Here is a 24,896-nt window from a genome sequence, read left to right as displayed (position 1 = left end):
TATAGTATAACAACTTTATTAAAGCGAGCAACAGTACCTATCAGTTTGCCTACTGATTTTTGTTAATATTCTGAATCTGAGCATGTTCCAAGCAGCAAAAATCACAGTTTTTTTAGACCCAGAATTCTTAATTACCCTACAGGCTTGCCTAAGTGAGGACCGGAGTAGAATCCTATAGGCATGGTATCTAAAACTGTTAATTAACGACTACAGTTTATAAACCAGTTACCGATTTTAACAAACAAGTTTTTATCTCTTTAGATCCTATAGACATGCTTTCTAATTTATAGAATCAGTTAGCTTCTATAAACAAGATTTCTAGGTTTTGAGACCGGTTTATTTATTTCTTATAGACATGATATATAATTTGCAGAAACTGATTTAAATTCCCTATAGGCATGATATCTAAATTGCATAAACTGATTTTAAATATATCTCCTATAGGCATGATGTCTAAGTGGGCAGAGACGTTAACAGAATGTCATACAAGTTCAGTAATTTACACAAAGAAGACCCTATATGCATGATCTCTAATGCACATTGAGATTGAAAATTTACCTGAAACATGGGTTCTTGATGCAAAATTGATAAACCACCTATAAGCTGGATTTTCTAGGATGCCAAGTATGGACTCTAGATTTCAAACGTTGAGACAAGATCCTATAGGCATGATTTCTAGGCGAGCAGTAACATTCACATAATAACCTATAAGCGAGATTTCTACCCGAGTTCGAACAAAGATATATAAAAATCCCTCCCCAACCTTTACAAATAACACCATACCTGTTTTTACAAGGATTATTACGTTATTACAGACCAATATGAATAAATTACGCAAAGCTATTCATTACACTATAGGGAGCCTTAGCAGGCCCAACATAAACCTGAGAGCCAGGCCTTCAGCACAACAGTCTTGAAACAGTAGCAAGATCCACAACACCTTAAGCCAGGCTTCTAGTGTGTCAGAATTCCCAAAGAGCCTCAAAGACCCCGGGCAATGCTCACACGGGATCCATACATCCAACAGAGAATTCATAAGAGATTGGAAACCAACTCCAATGTGTCAAAGTCCGACGGAGTCTCAGGGACCCTAGGCAGTGCTCCAATGGAGGTGGTAGGAACCTAGATAGCTAAGAGTAGAAGTTTGAAAATAGTATATGTAAAGGGGGGGGGGATAGTTTTAGAAAAACAGTTTGGTTTTTGAGGAACAAATAGGTTCAAATTACAAGACTACAAACAGAACAGAGTCCATATTTAGCAGATTGGTATTAGTTTAGACATGGGTGATATACCAGCATTAAGGAAATCACAACAAGGGCAGAAATACTTGAATTACAGACAAAACTGACCACACCATATTGGCAATACATAAACCTGTTCTGAATAGGGAGCATACAACTGAATCCATCAAGATTTCACTTTACTAAAGATTACCTAGTCTATTAATTATCACTAGGTGGGACCATGTAGGCGTATATTGAACAGAAGCATGACAAGCCAAACAAACACATAACACAGGGTAGCAGGAACTAAAGCATATTAATCTAGAAAGAAGTAAACAAAAATCATGTGCTAGACATGCTAAGATAAACAAAATACACAAGCATATAGAACAGAGTAGGTTAACAGGAATTAAAACATACTAGTCAAGAAGAATGCAAATATATGGAAAACAGAAGCATATCGAAGCTTGAAGTAAACTAATCATATAATCGCATGGAACAGAGCAAGACAGCAAGAACTAAGGCATAACAGCTGAGAAGGAGATGGTCAGGAATCGTGTACCAAACAGAAGCATGTTGAGGTCTGTGATAAAACTGACTACATAAGCATATAGAATAGAACAAGATAACAGGAATTAGAGCATACCAGTTAGGGAAAAAGTAAACAGGAAGGTGAAGGCAATTGGAATCCAAGAGTCTAGCCTTGGCTTTCAGCCGACTAGATAATGCATCAAATCAGAGTGATAGAAAGAACTCAAGTTGTGTGAGTGTAAGTGTGCAGGTGTGTGTTTGTAAGCGTGAGCTTGTGTCTCAGTGTATGCTTGTAAGCGTAGGTGTCCCTTAAAATCAGAATGGTGAAAGGATTATATAGCATACAGTAGAATAAGCAAGCAAGGTAGGAAAATCAAGGGCACAAAAATAAGGTATGCAAAATCAATTAACCAATTAATTAGGGCTAAATATCATTCAATCAAGAGGACAGAATCCTGAAAATGTCACTTAAATTAAGGAGAATCTCATACGTAATCAATTAGCGGACAAAATTGAGGTTTGATAAGGTAAGCAATATGTCTTGAGACCATTTATAGGTCGGTCACAATAATCAAAGCCTAGAAATCAGGCTAGTAATATAATTAAGGAAAGTAGTACCAATTATGAATCACATATAAGGAAAGAATAAGTAAATATCTTTCGAAGAGATTTCAGTTTTGAAAAGGAGTACAATTTCAAACCCTAATTAAGCAAGTAAACCAATTAATCAGTATATTTGACAGAGCCAAAATAAACGGGCAAACATTAGAGCAAGCAGTAGAATAATTAGAAACCCTAGGGCATAAAGATATAGGGATGAAAATCAGTCAAAAAGTAAAGGAAGAAAACCGGAGTTAAGCACTTAACATTTTAAAACATTTTGCAGAAACTAAAAAAGATGAAACCCTAGCTTTTAGGGAAAAACAAAAATCGGTTAACAATAATAAGAAGAATAGCAGAATCTTAAAGGAAAAGTAACAAATAAACTCAAACCGCTTCAGATCTGAAGAGATCTGAACGATTTAGCCAGAAATAATTAGGTTATGTAAAAAAAAATAACAGAGATGCGAAAAATCCGGTTTAGACCAGAGATTTGAAGCCATAAACATGAAGATACCAGTACTCACAAACATAAGAATGAACACAGATGGATTCATCGAGAAAATGAGGGGTTTGGACCAAGTGTGTGTCGAATCTCTTTGAGATTCCATCAAATAATATGGAAATCGAACAACCAGTAGAGATAGGAGGCTAGATAAGGCCTAGAATCGAAGAAGAAACCCATGGATCGAAGGGATTCTGGTGACGACAGGCTAGGGTTAGGAGGAGGTTGAGAGAGAAGAGAGGAGGGAGGGATTCAGGGGCGGCGGGATTTTAGAAAATCGGGTAGGGTTTGGGGTTTTGGTATATTAAAAAGGAAGGTAAATCCTGGACTGTTGATCTTTTGAGATCAACGGCCAGGACTGAACCTGGGTTGGGGCGGGTATTGGATTAGGGTTTTGGGTTATGGGTTATAGGTTGATGTGTTGATTTAATTGGGCTGGGGTGGAAATTGGGCTAAGGTCCGCAAAAATTAAATTAAAAGGGGCTATATGTTAGATACCCAATTTATTTGATAAAATAATGTATAAAAATCGCTAATAAATGATGAAAAATGATATTTATGTATAAAAATGATTCAAAATAATTACTTAATATTATAAGAATATAAAAGGTCATTTTCTTATAGAAATAAAGTAACTATGCACATATGGGCTATTATTGCAAAGTTATTGCGATTATAGCCTACAGATGTAGATAGGGTTATGCATAAGATAATTATAAATATAAACGATAAAATTAAGCAATAAAATTATCATAAAACCATTTATGATGTAATTAGTAATTATTTATATAATAAAAATACCAGGGATAAATTAAATAATTGATGCTCATGCATTGTTTTAATAGTATGTATGCATTTAAAATATATGATGGAAAAATTGGGTATCAACAACATATGTAATTATCCTATTTAGTTTAGAACAACATGTCTATGTGTCTTAATTGCTTATCTGGACTCTGTGCAGCATGCTTAGTGAATTTCCTGCTTCCACATTGACTTGTACCTAGTCTGAACAGTAGGATTTGCGTGTTGTAGTTGTAATTCTATTGTTTGAGCTGCATATTTACTTTGAGACTATGGAACGGTATTCCAGGAGATCCCCATATACTGCATATTTACTTTGGGACTACGAAACAGTATTCCGGGAGATCCCCATCACTTTATATTTACTTTGGGACTACAGAACGGTATTATGGGAGATCCCGCTGCACATTTATGTTTGGGACTACGGGGCGGTATCCTAGGAGATCCCCTGTTATTATCACTATGTTCTGAGCTGTTGTCTTCAATTGATTCTATTCCTGTTAGATTTCCGTACTTACTTTGACTGTGATATTTCATTCTGTCTTATTTCATTATATTTATACCAGTAGGTCCCCGACCTGATCTCGTCACTACTCGACCGAGGTTAGGCTTGACACTTACTGGGTACCGTTGTGCTGAACTCATGCCCTTTACTGCACATGTTTTTCGTGTGCAAATCCAGGTTCATTTTACCAGCCTCATCACTAGTTGCAATCGTTGCTGCTTATTAGAGACTTCAAGGTACATTTGCCCGCGCCCGCAGATCCTCGGAGTCCCGCTCTATCCCCCTATGTTCGTTTTACCTTCTTTTCTGTAGAAGTGATGTATAGAACAGTTAAGACTTCTTAGTAGCTTGTGACTTGCGGTATTCTGGGTTTTGGGAATCGTTTGGTACATTTTAGAGGTGATAATTGTATATGTCGAGTAGCATTCAGTTGCCTATTAGATATTTGTTGCTGTTAGTAGTTAATGTTCATGCTTTTATTTCATTTACGCAAAGTGTTAGGCTTACCTAGTCTAGAGACTAGGTACCGTGACGACAACTCACAGAGGGAGAAATTGGGTCGTGATAAATTGGTATCAGAGCTCTAGGTTCATAGGAGTCGTGAGTCACAAGCCGGTTTATTAGAGTCTTGCGGATCGGATCGGTACAGAGACGTATGTACTTATTTTCGGGAGGATATAGCCTGTTAGGAAAATTCCACTTCATTTGATTCCTTGTCGTGCGAGATTATTGACTTCGAATTTCTAAACTTCCGTCTTTTATTCTCTCACAGATGGTGAGGACACGTGCTACAGGAGATGAACAGGAACCTGCAGCCCCTGCTAGAGCCGCCCGAGGCCGGGGCCGGGGTAGAGGTCGAGGACGCCCACGTGGTGCAGCCAGAGCACCCGAGTGAGCTGCTACAGAGGAGCAACCAGTAGCTCCAGTCGGAGCACAAGCACTTGATACACCTACTACTACTACTACTCCAACTCTTCAGGAGACCCTTGCATAGTTCATGCATGTACAACACTCTAGCTCAAGCGGGGTTGATTCCCCTCGATGCAGCCACATCTCATGCCGGGGGAGGAGCACAGACTCCCGCCGTCCGCACCCCAGAGCAGCAGGTTCAGGTTGATCATATTCCCAGAGGTTATACCAGTACCATATGTTGCCCCACATCAGCCCGAGGGTAGGGCGGCAGTTTCAGAGGAGGATCAGCGTAGGCTTGAGAGGTACAAAAAGTATGACCCTCCTACATTCAGTGATCTAGCATCAATGGATGCTCAGGGATTTCAAGAGGAGTGCCACCATATCCTCCGCACTATGGGCATAGTAGAGTCGAGTGGTGTTTCTTTCACTGCCTTTCAGCTTCGAGGAGCATCCTATCAGCGGTGGCGTACTTATGAGTTGGACAGTCCGGCTGAGGCACCTTCCCTTAAATGGACTCAGTTCTTGGACATGTTTTTGAGAGAGTATGTCCCTCAGAGCCTTAGGGACGCATGGCGCGTGGAGTTTGAGCAATTGCGCCAGGGTGCTATGACTGTCTCATAGTATGTAGTTGGTTTCAATGACTTTGCTAGACATGCACTGGCCTTGGATTTGACAGTTCGAGAGAGGGTCTTTCGGTTTATTGAGGGACTCCATCCCAGCATCAGGACTAGCATGGCCCGGGAGTTAGAGATGGATATCTCGTATCAACAGGTTGTGAGTATTGCTAGGAGAGTGGAGGGCATGCTTGCTTGGGAGAGGGAGGAGAGAGAGGCCAAGAGGTCTCAAAAGTTTGGCCATTTTTCTGGTGCTCGTGCCCCAACTGCAGTTCGGCATGATAGGGGATATGTGAGTCGCCCCATTCATTCAGCTCTTCCAGTCGCCAGTGGTGTTCCAGCCCCTCCTAGGCCCCAGGAGCCTTGTTATGCACCTCTAGTATCTAGTGTGCCTCCTGCGCGGGGTGCTTTTAACAGTCAGTCCAGCAGACCTGGCCCGAGCCAGCCACAACAGCCACGCCTTCCTAGAGCTTATTTTGAGTGTTGCGACACTCACCATATGGTGAGGGATTGCCTAGACTTAGGAGGGGTGCACCTCCACAGACTTCCCATACACAACGTGCTCCACAAGGTTCCCAGGCTATGATTACAGCACCAGCTACTTCTCCACCTGCTCAGCAGCTCGAGGTGGAGGTCGGGGAGGTAGAGGTCGCCCTAGAGGGGGAGGCCAGGCCAGATTCTATGCCCTTCCTGCTCGTATAGAGGCAGTTGCTTCCGACTCTGTCATTACAAATATCGTTCCGGTCTGTCATAGAGATGCATCGGTTCTATTTGATCCAGGCTCCACTTATTCCTATGTGTCATCTTATTTTGCCCTATATTTGAGCGTATCTCAGGATTCTTTGAGTTCCCCTATTTATGTATCTACTCCTGTGGGAGATTCTCTTGTTGTACACCGCATGTATTGGTCATGTCTAATTACTCTTAGTGGTTTTGAGACCAGAGCCAATTTATTATTGTTTAGCATGGTAGACTTTGATGTTATCTTGGGCATGGTCTGGTTGTCGCCCCATATGCTATTCTTGATTGTCACGCCAAGGCCGTGACGCTGGCTATGCCAGGTTTACCGCGATTAGAGTGGAGAGGTACCTTAGATTACATTTTCAGCAGAGTTATTTATTTTCTTAAAGCTCAACGAATGGTTGAGAAGGGGTGTGACGTGTATCTAGCTTATGTGAGAGATGTCAGCATTGATACCCCTACAATTGAGTTAGTTCCAGTATTGAGGGACTTTCTAGATGTGTTTCCAGCTGATCCTCTGGGCATGCCGCCCGATAGAGATATAGACTTTGGTATTGATTTGTTGTCGGGAACTCAACCCATCTCTATTCCTCCTTATCGTATGACCCCTCCTGAGTTGAAGGAGTTGAAGGAACATTTACAAGAATTGCTTGATAAGGGCTTCATTCGGCCCAGTGTGTCACCTTGGGGTGCTCCTGTCTTGTTTGTGAAGAAAAAGGATGGTTCTATGCGTATGTGCAATGATTATCGCCAGTTGAACAAAGTCACAGTGAAGAACAAGTATCCTTTGCCTCGTATTTATAACCTACTTGATCAGTTACAGGTTGCCATAGTGTTTTCCAAGATTGACTTGCGTTCAGGTTATCATTAGTTGAAGATTCGGGAGCCAAATATCCTGAAGACTGCTTTCAGGACTCGGTATGGTCACTATGAGTTCCTTGTGATGTCATTTGGGATGACCAACGCCCCAGCGACATTTATGCATTTAATGCACAGTGTATTTCGGCCCTATCTTGATACGTTCGTCATTGTGTTTATTGACGATATTCTGGTGTACTCCCGAAGTTAGGAGGTCATGAGCATCACCTGAGGATTGTGCTTTAGACCTTGAGAGAGAAGAAATTATATGCAAAGTTCTCAAAATGTGAGTTCTGGTTGGATTCCGTGGCATTTTCTGGCCACGTAGTGTCGAGTGAAGGGATCAAGGTGGATCCAAAGAATGTGGAAGCAGTGCAAAGTTGGCCCAGACCTTCCTCAGCTACAGAGATCAGGAGTTTTCTTGGATTGGTGAGTTATTACCGTCGATTTGTTGAAGGATTCTCATCTATTGCAGCACCTATGACTAGGCTGATCCAGAAAGGTGCTCCATTCAGGTGGACAGAGCAATGTGAGGAGAGCTTTCAAAATCTCAAGACAGCTTTGACTACATCCCTAATATTGGTATTGCCTACAGGTTCGGGGTCTTATACTATTTATTGTGATGCGTCGCGGATTGGTCTCAGCGCGGTGTTGATGCAGGACCTTAAGGTGATTGCCTACGCGTCCAAACAACTGAAGGTGTATGAAAAGAACAATCTTGTCCACGACCTTGAGTTAGAAGCTATTGTTCATGCCTTCAAGATTTGGCGGCACTATTTGTATGGTGTCCCTTGTGAGATCTACACTGATCACCAGAGTTTGCAGCATCTGTTCAAGCAGAAGGATCTCAATTTGCATCAGCGAAGGTGGTTATAGCTGCTTAAGGATTATGATATCACTATTTTGCACCACCCCGGGAAGGTCAATATGGTGGCCAATGCCTTAAGTCGTAGGGCGGGGAGTTTAGGGAGCTTAGCATATTTGTCAGCAGCAGAGAGACCATTGGCACTGGATGTTCAGACCTTAGCCAACCAGTTTGTTAGATTGGATATTTCTGAGCCGAGTCGAGTTTTGGCTTGTGTGGTCTCCCAATCTTCTCTTTAAGATCGTATCAGGGAGCGTCAGTATGATGACCCCCATCTGCTCGTGTTTAAGGATGCGGTTCAGCACGGTGATGCTAAGGAGGTCACTATTGGGGATGATGGTGCATTGAGGATGCAGTGCAAGCTATATGTGCTCAATGTAGACGGATTACGTGAGTTGATCCTTCTGGAGGCTCAGAGCTCGCGGTACTCCAGTCATCCAGGTGCCACAAAGATGTATCAGGATTTGAGGCAGCATTATTGGTGGCATAGGATGAAGAAGGACATAGTGGAATATGTAACTCGGTGTCTAAATTGCCAGCAAGTGAAGTATGAGCATTAACGGCCGGTGGATTGCTTCAGAAGTTAGAGATTCCAGAGTGGAAATAGGAGTGGATCACTATGGATTTCGTTGTTGGGCTCCCACGGACTCAACGGAAGTTTGATGCAGTATAGGTGATTGTGGATAGGCTGACCAAGTCAGCTCATTTCCTTCCTGTGATGTTTACCTATTCTTTCGAGCAACTGGCTCGAGTTTATATCCATGAGAATATTAGGCATCATGGTGTGCCAGTATCTATCATCTCTGACTGGGGTACGCAGTTTACATCACGGTTCTAGGGGGTCGTACAACATGAGTTGGGTACTCGGGTGGAGTTGAGCACAATATTTCACCCTCAGATGGACGAACAGTCCAAGCGCTCAGATTCTAGAGGATATGCTCCGTGCGTGTGTGATGAAGTTTGGAGAATCTTGGGATCAGTTCTTGCCACTTGCGAAGTTTGCCTACAACAATAGTTATTAGTCCAGCATTCAGATGGCGCCGTATGAGACTCTGTATGGTAGGAAGTTTTGGTCCCCAATGGGTTGGTTCGAGCCGTGAGAGACCAGGTTATTGGGTACAAACTTGGTTCAAGATGCCTTGGAGAAGGTTAAGGTGATTCAGGATAGATTTCGCACAGCGCAGTCTAGACAGAAGAGTTATGCGTACCGGAAGGTTCGCGATGTTGCATTCATGGTTGGAGAGCAGGTCTTGCTTCGAGTTTTGCCTATGAAGGGTGTCATGAGGTTCGGAAAGAAGGGCAAGTTGAGCCCCAGGTTCATTGACCCATTTGAGGTGTTGCGGCAAGTTAGGGAGGTTGCTTATGAGCTTGCCTTACCTCCCAGCCTAGCAGGAGTTCATACGGTATTTCATGTTTCGATGCTCCAGAGGTATCACGACGATCCATCTCATATGTTGGATTTCAGCTCAGTCCGGTTGGACAAGGATCTACCCTATGTTGAGGAGCGAGTGGCTATTTTGGACAGGAAGGTTCGGAAACTGAGGTCAAAGAACATTGCATCAGTAAAGGTTCAGTGGCGGGGTCAGCCAGTCAAGGAGGCGACTTGGGAGACCGAGCAAGATATGCGCAACCGTTATCCTCATCTTTTCACCACTTCAGGTATGTCTCTATGTTCGTTCGAGGACGAACGGTCGTTTTAAGAGGGGGAAGATGTAACGACCCGGCTGGTCGTTCTTAGAGCCCTGATCCCCTATGAACTGCTTCCCCTGTATCTTTTTTTGCTATTGTGACTTGTGGGGAGGTTTCATTTTGGTTTTTGGAAGTATTTGGGATACTTAGTCCCTAAATGGAGGTTTAAGCCTTAAGATTCAGACCGTAGTTGGAACTGTATGAAGACGACTCCGTAATGGAGTTCCATCAATTCCGTTAGCTCAGTTGGGTGATTTTGGGCTTAGGGGTGTGTCCGAATTGTATTTTGGAGGTCTGTAGCTCATTTAGGCTTGAAATGGCAAAAGTCGAATTTTTGGAGTTTTTGGCCGGTAGTGGAATTTTTTATATCTGGGTCGGAATCTAATTCCGGAATTTGGAGTAGGTCCGTAGTGTTGAATATGACTTGTGTGCAAAATTTGGGGTTAATCGGATATGGTTTGATAGGTTTCGGCATCGGTTGTGGAAATTTGAAGTTTCAAGTTCTTTAAGTTTGGATTGGAGGGTGATTCATGAATTTAGCATTGTTTGATGTGATTTAAGGGCTCGACTAAGTTTGTATGGTGTTTTAGGACTTGCTGATATGTTTGGTTAAGGTCCCGGGTGCCTCTGGTGAGTTTCGGGTGCTTAACGGATCGTTTTCGGACTTTGGAAGTTGGTAGATTTTCTTGTATTTTATGGCAGGGATTTTCTTCATCACATTCGCGAAGGGTTCTCGCGTTCGCGTAAGGCATCTGGGAAGGGCAACTGGGTTTTTTCTTCGCGTTCGCGAAGGTATGGGATGTTAAGGCTACGCGTTCGCGATAAGGACCTCACGTTCGCGTAGAGTCAACGGTCAGATGGGGCTTCAGGCATTAAGCCTACGCATTCGCGAAGAGGATCCCGCGTTCGCGTAGGGTCAGCCAGTGTAAGGTTCGTGTTCGTGAGAGGGCCCTCGCATTCGTGAAGGAGGAATTTCTGTTCAACATCTTTTTTTTCAATGAACGTGAGGCTTTGACCGCGTTCGCAAAGAAGGGAAGACCTGGGCAGAATTTGAAGTTCAAAAACGAGGGTTTTGAGTTTATATCACAAAATTGAATTGAGAGCTCGGTAGAAGGCGAAATTTCGAGAGATTTTCGAAGGAAGTCATTGGATAATGATCCTAACTCCTTTATGGTTATATCCCACTAATCTATGCTTGATTTCATCATTTAATTTCGGATTTGGGGTGAAAAGTTGGGAAAAATTGAGAACTACAAATTTTGGGGTTTTGATCGAGAATTTGGTATCGGATTTGAGTAAATTTGGTATGGTTAGACTCGTGAGTGAATGGGTATTCATATTTCGTGACTTTAACCCAATTCCGAGACGTAGGCCCGGGGAGGCTTTTTGGGTGTTTTTCTAATTTCTTTCCTTAGCTTTGATTTTGTTAGCTAGATTAGTTTCTTGTAGCTATATTTATGTTATGTAATTGGTTTTGGCTAGATTTGGGCCATTCAGAGTCGGATATACGTGGAAAGAGCATTGTGAAGGATTGATTTGAGCTTGGTTCGAGATAAGTGCATGTGTGGGAAACTCCCCTTGGGATTTGGTACTGTTTGATATGTGAGCGTTGTGTACGTGAGGTGACGAGTGCGTACACGGGCTAATTATTGAAAAAAACTCCATTTTCATTAAGGAAAATATTTGTTTTCCTTTAACTGAGCTACACTAGCATATGTAATTATCCTATTTAGTTTAGAACAACATGTCTGTGTGTCTTAATTGCTTATCTGGACTCTGTGCAGCATGCTTAGTGATTTTCATGCTTCCACATTGACTTGTACTTAGTCTGAACCATAGGATTTCCGTGTTGTAGTTGTAATTCTATTGTTTGAGCTGCATATTTACTTTGGGACTGCGGAACGTATTCCGGGAGATCCCCTTGTACTGCATATTTACTTTGGGACTACGAAATGGTATTTCGAGAGATCCCCCAGAACTGTATATTTACTTTGGGACTACGGAACGGTATTCCGGGAGATCCCCCTGCACATTTACGTTTGGGACTACGGGACGGTATCCTGGGAGATCCCCTGTTGTTATCACTATGTTCTGAGTTGTTGTCTTTCATTGATTCTATTCTTGTTAGATTTTCGTACTTACTTTTACTGTGATATTTCATTCTGTCTTATTTCTTTATATTTATACTAGTAGGGCCCTCACCTGATCTCGTCACTAACCGAGGTTAGGCTTGGCACTTACTAGGTACCGTTGTGGTGTACTCATGCCCTTTCCTGCAGATGTATTTCGTGTGCAGATCCAGATTCGTCTTAACAGCCTAATCACTAGTTGTAGCCGCTGCTACTTATTCGAGACTTCAAGGTACATCTGCGCGCGCCCGCAGATCCTCGACGTCCCCCTCTATCCACCTATGTTTAATTTTCCTTCTTTTCTGTAGAAATTATGTATAGAACAGTTAAGACTTCTTATTAGCTTGTGACTTGTGGTATTTCGGGTTTTGTGAATTGTTTGGTACATTTCAGAGGTGATAATTGTATATGCCGAGTGACATTCAGTTGCTTATTAGATATTTGTTGTTGTTAGTAGTTAATGTTCATGCTTTTATTTCATTTCCGCATAGTGTTAGGCTTACCTAGTCGTAGAGACTAGGTGCCATCACAATAACTCACAGAGGGAGAAATTGGGTCGTGACAAAATCGAAGCAAATTTACAACAAGCTTTAAAATGAAAGACTTAGGAGAATTGAAATATTTCTTAGGCATAGAGTTTTCTAGATAAAAATAAGGAATACTCATGCATCAGAGGAAATATGCCTTGGAATTTTTCTCTGAAACAGGTCTTGCAGCAGCTAAACCAGCAATTACACCACTGGATGCCAACATGAAACTCACAATAACAGAATATGATGAACACCTCAGAAGAACTAAGCCTACTGCATTGTTAGATGAAGAACTGTCACATTTAACTCCTTATCAAAAACTGATAGGTAAACTTCTATACTTAACAATGACAAGGCCAAACATCTCATTCAGTGTACAAACACCGAGTCAATTTCTACAAAAATCAAAGAAATCTCACATTGAATCAGCTCTAAGAATTGTGAAGTATATCAAGAACAGTCGTGGACAAGGGATACTACTCTCCAGTACATGCAACAACACAATTGCAGCTTATTATGATGCATATTGGGCTGCCTTCCCACACTCAAGGAAATCCGTCTCAGGCTATCTAATCAAATTTGGAGACATTTTAATATCATGGAGATCAAAAAAACAAACCACAGTTTCAAGAAGCTCAGCGGAAGTGAGTATAGAAGCCTTGCAGCGATTGTGGCAGAACTTATCTGGCTAGTGGGATTTCTAAAAGAAGTGGGGGTTAATACCAAACTACCTGTGGAGATATTTAGTGATAGCAAAGCTGCAATGCAAATTGCTGCAAACTCTGTTTATCACGAAAGGACGAAGCATATCGAGATCGATTGTCACTTCATTAGAGAAAAAATCATACAAGGTCCAGTAAAAACAACATACATCTCTACTAAAGAACAACCTGCAGATATTTTGACTAAGGGACTCAACAAAGTTCAGCATGAATATCTTTCTTCCGAACTAGGTGTTCTTAAATGTATTTTCAGTACCTAGCTTGGGGGGAGTGTAGAGAAAGATGTAACATAGTTAGTTAAAACAAAGGGCATTAGGGTAATTTCCTATAGTTAGTTAGTTAGCCCCTAACGGCTCATTAAGCTGTTAGTGTCAGTTAATTAGAGATGGGACTATTCCTATATATCTCTAGCTTTTATACAGATGTATACAATGTGGTGATATACAATTCTTTCATTACATGCAGACTTCTCCTTCTCTTTATTTCTCCGCTTCTTCCTCCTCCTTCTTCTTCATCTGGGTAAGCACCCATTATCAGTTCAGGCCATAATTAACAAGTTTATGCGCGTACATCGTCTGGTCAGTCTTGGTTCCTTTTGGAGTATGGCCTATATAGAAAATGAGGGCTTTCTTAGCCCCAAGGAACTGTGATGTAATAGAAGAAAGAATCGGTTTGTCAATTCCAATGGCCTTCCAATATTCTGATGCAGTTGCTCTATTAGGACAAACACCATTAGGATATTGGAAATGTGTTGTTATCATTTCGTGTTTCTGTTACCGTATATACCTGTGCGGAGGAAAATGGTATCAGAAAAATGTTGCTCATGGTGTCTGCGTCCACTATGGAAGAAAGAACAAAAGAACAAACATTGTTGCTATTTGGTTACAAGAGAGACATTTTACCCACAGACCAGGTATTTTAATTTAATTAGAATTTGATAGTTCTCTAAGGATCTATCTCTCTACCACTATGAATGACACCACCACTACCCCACAACCAGAACCACCAGATCTTAGCTCCATGTAAATTGACACTCCTCAGAATCCAAACCATACTTCCACAACTTCCCCACCTTTAACTTTCGCACAAACACTGCTATCAAATAGCCAGTTTTCCCCGTTTTCTAATACATGCCACCAAACTCATACAAATATTGATCTTACAGACGAAACTACAAACAAACTTAACCACGACACCTTCATCCCCCTTACATCAACCGATAAGTCACGCCTCTACTCCCCATGAAAATTCTCCGTCATAGTAAAAGTTTTCGAAGGAAAGTGAGACATTAAACACTACGTGCTAAACTACAAACACTTTGGAAGCCCACAAAAGACCTTCCATTAATAGATTGGGGTTTGAGTACTTTTTAGTTAAATTCCAAAAGGAAGAAAACATGCTTTAAGCCTTACACGATGGACCTTGGTTCATTTTCAATCATTTTCTTTCAGTTCGAAAGTAGGAACCAAACTTTATTAGCCTCCAACGTTCAACTCACCTACACAACTATATGGATACGAATGCCGAACTACCTACTCAGTTCTATGACTTTGAAATACTTCAAGGAGTAGGAGAAAAAATTGGTTCCTCCTCAAAGTTGACACATGCACTTTGGCAACTACACGGGGACGATATGCACGAATAAGTTTCGAATTACCTTTGGAAAAGCCACTCAAAACTCATGTGTACACAGGTATCCATCCATAAACAACAAATCTATACGAAGGGCTCAACATGTTATGCACCATATGTGGAAGACTAGGCCACACTAAACTTTTTTGTTCCTCAATACCTACTCCCTCTACTCCAACACCTCCAACGTTGCCGCCCAGTTCGATGGAAGACCTTTCACCCACGCACCAAATACATGCAACTACCCCAGAAAAAAATCAACAACCAACTACAACAACAGACGAATGGCAAACAGTCACCTTCCCACAAAAGCCTTATAGGAATTCAAGCTACAAAACAAATGACTCCTTGACTCATCGGATGCGCGGACAATCTACTACAACCAACAATGTACGCACAGTACCATTGGCGGTAGACGGCGTGGGATCCACATGTATGGGCCCTAACTTGTCTCTTCCAAGGCCTGGCCCAAATAAAAAATTCATAAAAAACAGTACCAATGACTTTTCTACCCCCCCCCCTCCCCCCAAAAAAAAGATCTTCAACACAAACACACTTAATTTTTTAATGGATGATAATATAATGGACCAAACAAGCACCGTTGCAGGTCCAAGTGGCATAGATCACCATGTAAGTGAACCAACTAGCCCAAACGACCCTTTGAGCCCAAATATCAAACTTGTATACCACCTTGCTGACTCATCAACAACACCCATTAGGAAGGGAACCAACGGTCACCACATGGACTCCACAGTTGCCACATTCACCACTGCAGGCCCATGCATCTCCACCTCACCCCTATCTATAGCTACTCAATTACAAACCTATGCCACGGCACACACTGCACTACACCAAACACAAAATAACCTACATACTCAAAGCCCACTATCTACACTTCCCCACCTAGACAATGCTATCATTACCGGCGAAGCCCAATACCCTAACCAAGCTACCACCACTAGTCTTTCACGTGACCACATCCCCAACGAAATTACACCTACTAAACCCACATCAAATCAACCGCTTGGGTTAACCTCTCAAACACCATTACTTACTAACCGACCATCATTAAATAACACCCCCTCCCCGTCTATTACCCCTTCAAATACTCAAAGTTGCTTACACAATAATGAATCGTTCACACCACAACCTCCAGTATCGAAGGACGCTATCCTTCACCAACACAAACCTCATTCAACACCCGATATTCCTCAACACCATAACCATGAAACCACCACAAGATCACCTTCCACCACCAACCCCTATCTACATCACTCAATACCCACACACACAAATGTACCCTCAAACATGGTTAGAGATGAGTCTTCAAGACCATGCATTGACATTTACCATGTTATTAGACAACCAAGATGTTATAGTGATGATCTAGAACCCACCAGATATAGCACAAATTGTAACGGAGGGAATGCGAATGGGGGTGGAACTATATAACCAATATCTCTGGGCCATGCACCCACCATCAGCCTTCACCCACTCTCAACACATGACACCTCCAACTCTAACGCCTCAACATCCAGGAATCCCATCCATGCAGCACCACCATCAACACCACAGAACACCCTGGACCTACCATTTTAGCCCATACAACAACCACCCCAGACTTTTGTTCCTTGGATTCAACAGAGATCACTGATAGCACCATCAATTCCTCTCCATGCACAAGCCTCACCTTATCACCCGCTCACTCCCCCCACGACTCCACTCCACCAATTCAGTCCACCTCCATACGAACAAGACAAAATAGCCCAATTGGAAGTAGCATAAACAATGGCGGAGATACGCGAAACACGACCAATTCTGTGTTATCTAAATTGGGAAAAAAACATACACCCTCAAAGAACAGTAAGAAAGAAAAGTGATCATAGCTTGCCCACCAGAACTACAATGTTTGTCCTTAAACATACGCCTCACACACAATCCAGAGGCAGGGAAATTTTCTATAGTGTTGATCCCAGCACTGACTCCAACGACACATCTACTGGAGAGGGAGGAACAACCATCTCCACCACCCAACCCCAATAATCGATCCATGCAATTCATCATATGGAACTGCCGGGGAGCACAATCGCTAGAATTCAGATGAAACTTTCGATCAATGTTCAACTACCATAACTTGGCTTTGGTAGATTTTCTAGAAACCCACATGCACGATCATGAGCGTCTCAAAACAGAGTTTTGATTCACATACTTGGCTCAATCACCAGTTGAAGGCCTCTCTAGGGGAATCGCCTTGCTTTGGAAAGATGGTATGCTCAAACTCGACCAAGTTGCAGTTATACGCCAAGAAATTCACTCCATTGTCCAGGTGCCTCCAAACCTAAAACTTGGCTATAATAAGTTATTTACACAAAAAATGATTCCTTTGCACGCACGATATTATGGGACAATTTAAGAGCTTTGCATAATCACTTAAAAATGCCTTGGATAGTCGAAGGAGATTTTAATAATATTACTAAAGCTTCTGAAAAATTTGGGGGTTTAGAAATAAATAATAAGAGAAATGACAATTTTTTACGATGCCTTAATTAGTGTAACCTAGTTAATCTAGCTTACAGAGGTAGTATATTTACGTGGTCTAACAACAGACACCTTACACATTGTATCTTAGAAAGGTTGGGTAGATGCGTAGCAAATTAAGAGTGGTTAAACATATTTTCGGAAGCCTCCGTACAACATTTACCACGAACCCACTCCGACCATAGCCCATTACTCCTAAATCTTCATAAACATTATAAAGCTCCTAATGAAAAAATATTCTGTTTTGAAACAATGTGGACTACTCATCCTCAATTTCTTACATTAATAACAAACAATTGGACTCCTAACAAGTATACACTCAATGCGAAAAGACATCTTGGAATAGAATCGAACAACTTTTGGAAATATTTTTAAAAATAAAAAACTACTACTAGCACAAATTCAAGGCATCTAGACCTCTCCAAAGTACACTACTAGTCAGTTTCTACAAAATCTTGAAATTGATCTAATTGGCCAATATAACGATATCCTCAAATTGGAAGAACACTTTTGGAAATTCAAATCCCGCATAAATTGGCTTCAAGGTGGGGATGCCAACACAAATTTTTTTCACCTTACTACTTTACAAAGATACTCAGCGGGTAATTGGATCTTGGACCTACAAGAAATAAATCTCTCAACTAAAAATTATTATCACAACTTATTTACTACTATCCACACCCACCACACGTGTCCTACTTACACGGCCACTTACAATACCATCAATAATCAGGAATTTGCCAATTTGGCTTCCCCCATCACTACACTGGAAATAACCAATGCCATCAAATCCTTCCAACCCCTAAAGGCTCCTAGGCCAGACGGACTACACCCATACTTCTACCAAAATTATTGGAACAAAATGGGTTCATCAGTGACTTACTTCTGTTTGGAGGTCTTTAGTACCCAACAAATGTCACAGGAGGTGAACAAAACGTACCTATGCCTTATCCCTTTGTAACATACTTTATATACTAATTACAAAAATTATAGTCAATCGTATTAAACCCCTACTATCAAACCTCATAAGACCTGAAAAATCCGCTTTTCTAAAAATCGTAAAGCATCTGATAATGCAATAATCGTGCAAGAGATCATTTTAGGGGAAAAATGATGGTCAAGCATCTTTTCTCCTTAAATTATACCTAGAGAAAGCTTTTGATGAATTGGAATGGGGCTTTATACATGACACTCTCCACTACTTTAATTTCCCAAAACACATGATACAACTAATTATGTCTTGCATTACCACTTCCTCTATCTCAATCCTAATCAATGGAGCACTCACTCCTTTCTTCACTCCCTCAAGAGGCATCCGTCAAGGAGACCCCCTCTCACCTTATATATTCATCCTATTTATGGAGATGTTATCTCGTAAAATACACGTAGAAGTGGATTATAGAAATTGGCACCCTATAGAATTATCCAGACAAGGTCCCACAATATCTCACCTCTTTTTTGCTGATGCTATCTAAATTAACATACAAGGAGCATGAACTCAATAATAGGCACTCTAATTCTCTTTACAAAAGCTTCTAGCTTAACTATCAACTATTGCAAATCAAAAATTTTCTTTTCAAAGAATGCATCCATACACGATAAACATAGTGTGATAAATTCGTTTCACATGAAAGAGGGGTTAACTTTTGGGAAATACTTAGGATACCCTATATTCAACAAACATCCTACAAACTCAAACTTTGAATTCCTTCTTGACAACTTTAAAAATAGGTTTGCGGACTGGAAGACTAACTTGTTAACCATGGCTGGAAGAACTAGTCTAATAAAGGCTACACTAAACTGTTTACCAAATCATGTTATGCAACTTATTAAAGTACTAACTCAGATAACAGAAAAATTTAGAACGTTATCAACGGAACTTTCTTTGGGGAACCACTTCACAGAAACGTAAAATTCATCTTATTAAATGGGAGACAATCCAATCTCCTAAAGAACATGGTAGTGTAGGAATACAAAACCTTAAGGTTAAAAATGATGCTCTACTTGGGTCACTAGCTTGGCGAATGTTCAACGCCCCCTCCTCCAATTGGGCCTCAATCCTTATTTCTAAATACTCCGGGCAACGTAGTCCTTCAAACATATCTAGTACATGGAAAGCCATAACACTGTGATGGTTTAAACTCCAAAAAGGACTTACTTGGAATATAGCAAATGGTAATTATATCAACTTCTGGACGGAACCCTGGTTACACCCTAATTTGATCTTACGTTAAAGGTCCTCTACACCTACATGAGAACACATCTACTTTAGCACTATATGTTTCCAACAATTCCATTAACCTTACTAAATTACCTTATGAGCTGCCAAGTAATTTAACTAATCTACTTCGCACTTTCTATCTTCCCACCCTTACCATAAAACTTCCTATGATTACATTTACTGGGGACTCACGACCAATGACTACTTCACTGTAAAGTCCCTTTACCATAAATTGCATGATACAAAAGGAAATCATTCTTTCAAGTGGCTATGGAAACTTCAACTACCAACGAAAATATAAAAAAAATTCCTTTGGCTCATGAGTCACCATCGATTACCTACAACAACTTACCTCCACAAAATTAATGTAACCACGAATTCTATTTGCTCTATATGCCAGTGCCATGATGAAATAATACACCACCTATTTTTCCGTTGCCAACCAGCACAAATAGTATGGCACCATTTCGGGTATAAACCCTGTTGAAGGAGCCTGCAAAGGTTTCATGAAAACACCCCACTAAAGTTATCAAATTTCATCCTAAAGCACCTATAATTCCTGGACAAGTTCACCTACACATCCTCATTCCATATGCTCCATGGTATATATCGTCGGGATCATAATACTTTTGAAGGAACACATCATTATCCTACCATTCAAAATATTATAGAACAAGCATCCGAGTACCACTATCTAATTGTAAACACTAATACTAAAAATACACTCCACACCCACATTCATGTCAAATGGAACCCTCCACCACCAGGTCGTTTTAAGCTCAATACTGATGGAGCATGTAAAATCACTCAATCACCAAACGGTCTTGGAGGAGTATTCAGAGACTTATCAGGCCACTAGATACTGGGCTATATAAGCACAAGGGAAACAAGGAACCATACTTATATGGAACTACATGCACTCCTTGATGAATTACAAATTGCCATACGTCATCACATGACACCACTGGAAGTCAATGTTGATTCAACTGAGGTAATTTCTCTCCTTCAATCCCTCAGCCTACATTACTCATCAATACTACATGAATGCAGGTATCTGCTACAATAACTGGGTCGGCCTGGAGTGATCCACACATACATAGAGCAAAATGGGGTAGTAGATAAACTAGCAAAACATGGAACGACTTTGGATAATGGTGCTCCAACTACTATCATATGGCTGCCGCCACCTTATGTTTTACAAGATTTGCTAGTTGATCGGCAGGGCAAGCTATACTTGCGCACAACAACTATACCAGCGCAACTTGAGCCACCCTCTTTTTGTTTAGATATGCTGGCAAGTGATTGTAATATGAACCATGCAGCTTTTTGTAATACAGTACAAATGAGCAATAGAGCTCACCAACCTGGTTGTAACACAGTGCGAACTAGGCACTCCGCTCCCTGTAATGTTACGTAATTTATAATAAAAAAAATTTTGACAAAAAAATAAATTAACTAGAATTTAAACTAAATGGTTTGGATTTGTCAAATGTTTTGCTGACACTTGTTAAAATATGCATCATCAATCAATGAATGTATCAAGATAGAATAGAATATGGATACAATAAAATACATTATTCTGTTCGTTGTCAGATGGATCGAATTAAAAATCACTTTCTAGATTCATTTCAAATAAAATGATATTGTTTCGTTTTAATAGTATCTTTTCTGGTTGATTTTGCAAAAGATTGAACATCAATAGTTTGGATCATATCTTGTACATTCCTTTATTTTCTTTTGCTTTTATGTCCTTCTGCCGTCATTGAACAACTCAGGGGAATTAATGTAAGATTTTGAGGAGAAAGTCTTGAAAATCTGCCGTCTATTTCATCATTCCTTTGTACATGTTTATATACAGTTGCCAAAGAATCAAAAATAACAGAAAGAGAAAAAAATCTGTACACTTGTCCTAAGCCAATTGGCAAATTAGTAACAACTTATATTCCCTCACATGCTATTCACGTGAGGGAAGGTTCAAGAATTAAACAAATCTAAAGGCTATTATTTAATCTATCATGTATGATCCAAGGGCTGTGCTTGTTCCACGTGTCCAGTCCTATTCAGCCACAAATATAATCTATCTCACTTAGATTATATCGAAACCCTTCTTGTCAGAACCAAATCCACTGTTAGACCATCTTCTTCTTCTTTACTTTGTCTTCTTCACCTTCATGATATGTAGAGGAACATCCATGGTGTTTAGAAATAGGCGAGGGTTTCTTCTTCTCAACATCCCCCCTCAAGTTGGAGGGGAACGAGGTTACCCCTAACTTGCTTAGAACATCTCGACGAGAAACCCCAGAAAGAGGCTTTGTGAAGATATCTGCGAGTTGAGCCTTGGAGAGAACAAAAGAAAGTGTTATTAAGCCCGAAAGAAATTGCTGTCGCACAAAATGGCAGTCAATTTCCACATGTTTTGTGCGTTCGTGAAAAACTGGATTCTGAGCGATGTGGATTACTGCTTTGCTGTCAGAATGGAGAGGGATTGGTAGAGTTACTGGTGCAGAGAGATCATCAAGAAGGCGAACCAACCAGGTAAGCTCAGCAGTAACCCTTCTCATAGATCTGTATTCTGCTTCGGCAGAAGATAAGGAAATGGAAGCTTGCTTCTTTGATTTCCATGATATAGGAGCACCTCCTAAGGTGATATAAAATCCACTAACAGATCTTCGTGAATCCTTGCAGGAGGCCCAGTCAGCATCACAAAAGGCAAGTAAAGAGAAAGATGGCTCAGAAGAGAGTAAAATTCCTTGTCTTGGATCAGAACTGAGGTACTTGAGTACTCGTAGAGCAGCAGAATAGTGAGAAACACATGGTTTTTGCATATACTGACTAAGGGTAAGAACAGCAAAACAAAGATCTGGTCGTGTATTTGTCAAATAGTTAAGCTTTCCAACCAAATGACGATAGACAATTGGATTTTGCAGGTATTGACCATCATCGGCTTGAAGCTTGAAAGAGGGATCCAAAGGAGAACTGACCTGATGCAAATGTGATACATCATATTCCTGCAGCATATCCAAGGTGAATTTTCTCTGACTCACTATGTAACCTGCTTTTTCCTTCAAAATTTCCATACCCAGGAAATAGTGAATGTTTCCCAAATTTTTGACCCTGAATTCAGTATTCAGGAAGGATTTGATCCCTTGAATCTCATCCAAATCATCACCTGTAATTAGTATGTCATCTACATAGACTGCTAGAATAGAAATTAGGTTCCCTGTACGCTTAAAGAATAAAGAATAGTCATTCAATGAAGAGGAATATCCCTTAAAGCTTAGAGCTCCAGCCAGTCTAGCATACCATTGCCTAGATGCTTGCTTTAGGCCATATAGTGATTTCTTCAAGAGGCACACATGTTTGGGTCTAGGGGGATCCAAACCTGCTGGGAATTTCATGTAGACCTCTTCTTGTAGGTCTCCATGCAAGAATGCATTGTTCACATCCAGTTGAGAGACAGTCCAATCCTTCTTGGCTGCAACTGTGAGAAGACACCTTATGGTTGTCATCTTAACCACTGGTGAGAAAGTCTCACCATAATCTATGCCTTCTCTCTGAACATCCCCTCTCACCACCAATCTTGCCTTCAATCTTTCAACCTTCCCATCTGACAAATGTTTCACCTTGTATACCCATTTACAAGGTAAAGCCCTCTTCCCTTTAGGTAACTCAACCACATCCCAAGTGTGGTTGTCTTCTAAAGCTTTGATCTCTGTATTCATGGCTTCTATCCATCCTGGATGTTGGCATGCTTGGGTAAAGGTGCAAGGTTCTGTTAGGTTAGAGATGGACTGTAGGACATGTTGGTTATTAGGTGAGAGGGATGAAAAGTTACATTCTCTTGGCTGACAGGGGTGAGTGAAGCAGGCTGTAGCTACATCTGTGAACATGATGCTACTATAGACAAAGTCCTTTAAGTAAAGTGGTTGGGTAGTAACTCTTCCTGATCTCCTCAAAGGAATAGGATCTTGAGGCATAGACATAGGCATGCTAGTATGTGAAAACTCTAGTTCAGTGGGGACTTGAGGTGAGCTAGGTGAGTGTGAGGATGAGTAGGTGAATAAGAGGAAGGGGTTGATGGTAAAGGTGAGAAATCAGCTGCTAGTTCATGTTCTGAGCAATCAGGCTGTGTCTGGTCTGGTGAGGGGGTTGAAAAGGTAGGTTCTGTGTTAAAGGTGGAATTTGGAAAAATAGAATGGTGTGCTAGGTTAATTTCTGTGGAAGGAAAATGGGATTCATGAAATCTTACATCTCTTGACACAAAAACTTTTCTTGTTGACAAGTCCAGTAGCTTATATCCCTTTTGTTGGAGAGGATAACCAAGTAAAACACAAGTTGTTGCCCTCTCATCAAACTTCCCTCTCCCTTGAGCCAGTGTAGAAGCATAATATAAATAGCCAAAGTTCCTGAAATAGTCATACTTGGGTTTGTGTTGAAATAGGACTTCATATGGTGTTTTTCCTTGAAGAACTCTAGAGGGCAACCTATTCAGGATATGTGTAGCTGTCAGAATGGACTCTCCCCAATAGCACATAGGCAGTCTGGATTGAAACATTAGACCTCTAGCAATTTCTAAGAGGTGTCTATGTTTCCTTTCAACAATTCCATTTTGTTGAGGTGTTGCTACACAAGATAACTGATGTAAAATTCCTTCTGAAGCCAAAAAGGCTGCTTCCTGTGTCCCTTTCCCCAACTCCAGTGCATTGTCAGACCTTGTCATCCTCACCTTCACATTGAACTGTCTTTCAACCATAGACAGGAAAGACTTGAGCATAGGAAATGCATTGCTCTTGGAGGATAGCAAAAATGTCCAAGTTCCTCTATTATAATCATCCACTATAGTAAGAAAATATCTAAAACCATTATATGTATTTGACTTGTAAGGTCCCCATGTATCTATATGTATGAGATAAAAAACGTGATTAGATTTAATAGAACTGACAGGGAAAGAATTCCTTGTCTGCCTAGCCTTAGGACAAACATCACAGATAAAATTAGAGTCAGAGTCACAATGAAGGAAATCTAAGTGTTTCATTGCTGAAAATGGAAGATGTCCCAACCTTACATGCCAAAGCTTAACATCAGAAATAGCATTAACATGTACAGGACTAGAGAAAGACACAGACTCTGAAATGGAATTTCTTCCTTTTTGAATTGAAGATACATTCCTACTGAACAGACCCTTAGACTTAAGACTACTAGGATCCAAAATGTAAAGACCCTCTCTAACTTCACCAAAAGCTTGTGGACTCTTCATTGAAAGGCCCTGCAACACAC

General features: G+C 40.8%; 1 protein-coding gene across 1 annotated transcript; it reads left to right on the top strand.

Annotated features, from left to right (window-relative positions):
- Positions 1-8,220: 8,220 nt before the first annotated feature.
- LOC109211400 (uncharacterized mitochondrial protein AtMg00810-like) lies at positions 8,221-13,198 on the top strand. Its single transcript, XM_019374937.1, has 4 exons — positions 8,221-8,327; positions 8,409-8,464; positions 10,550-10,639; positions 12,684-13,198. The coding sequence occupies exons 1-4, from the start codon at positions 8,221-8,223 to the stop codon at positions 13,196-13,198; spliced, it is 768 nt and encodes a 255-aa protein (XP_019230482.1).
- The last annotated feature ends 11,698 nt before the right edge of the window (positions 13,199-24,896 follow it).

The sequence above is a fragment of the Nicotiana attenuata genome, unplaced genomic scaffold (genome assembly GCF_001879085.1).
Source record: "Nicotiana attenuata strain UT unplaced genomic scaffold, NIATTr2, whole genome shotgun sequence".
NCBI lineage: Eukaryota > Viridiplantae > Streptophyta > Magnoliopsida > Solanales > Solanaceae > Nicotiana > Nicotiana attenuata.
The sequence above is the reverse complement of the archived record's forward strand: the minus strand, read 5'-3'. Positions and strand labels throughout refer to the sequence as shown.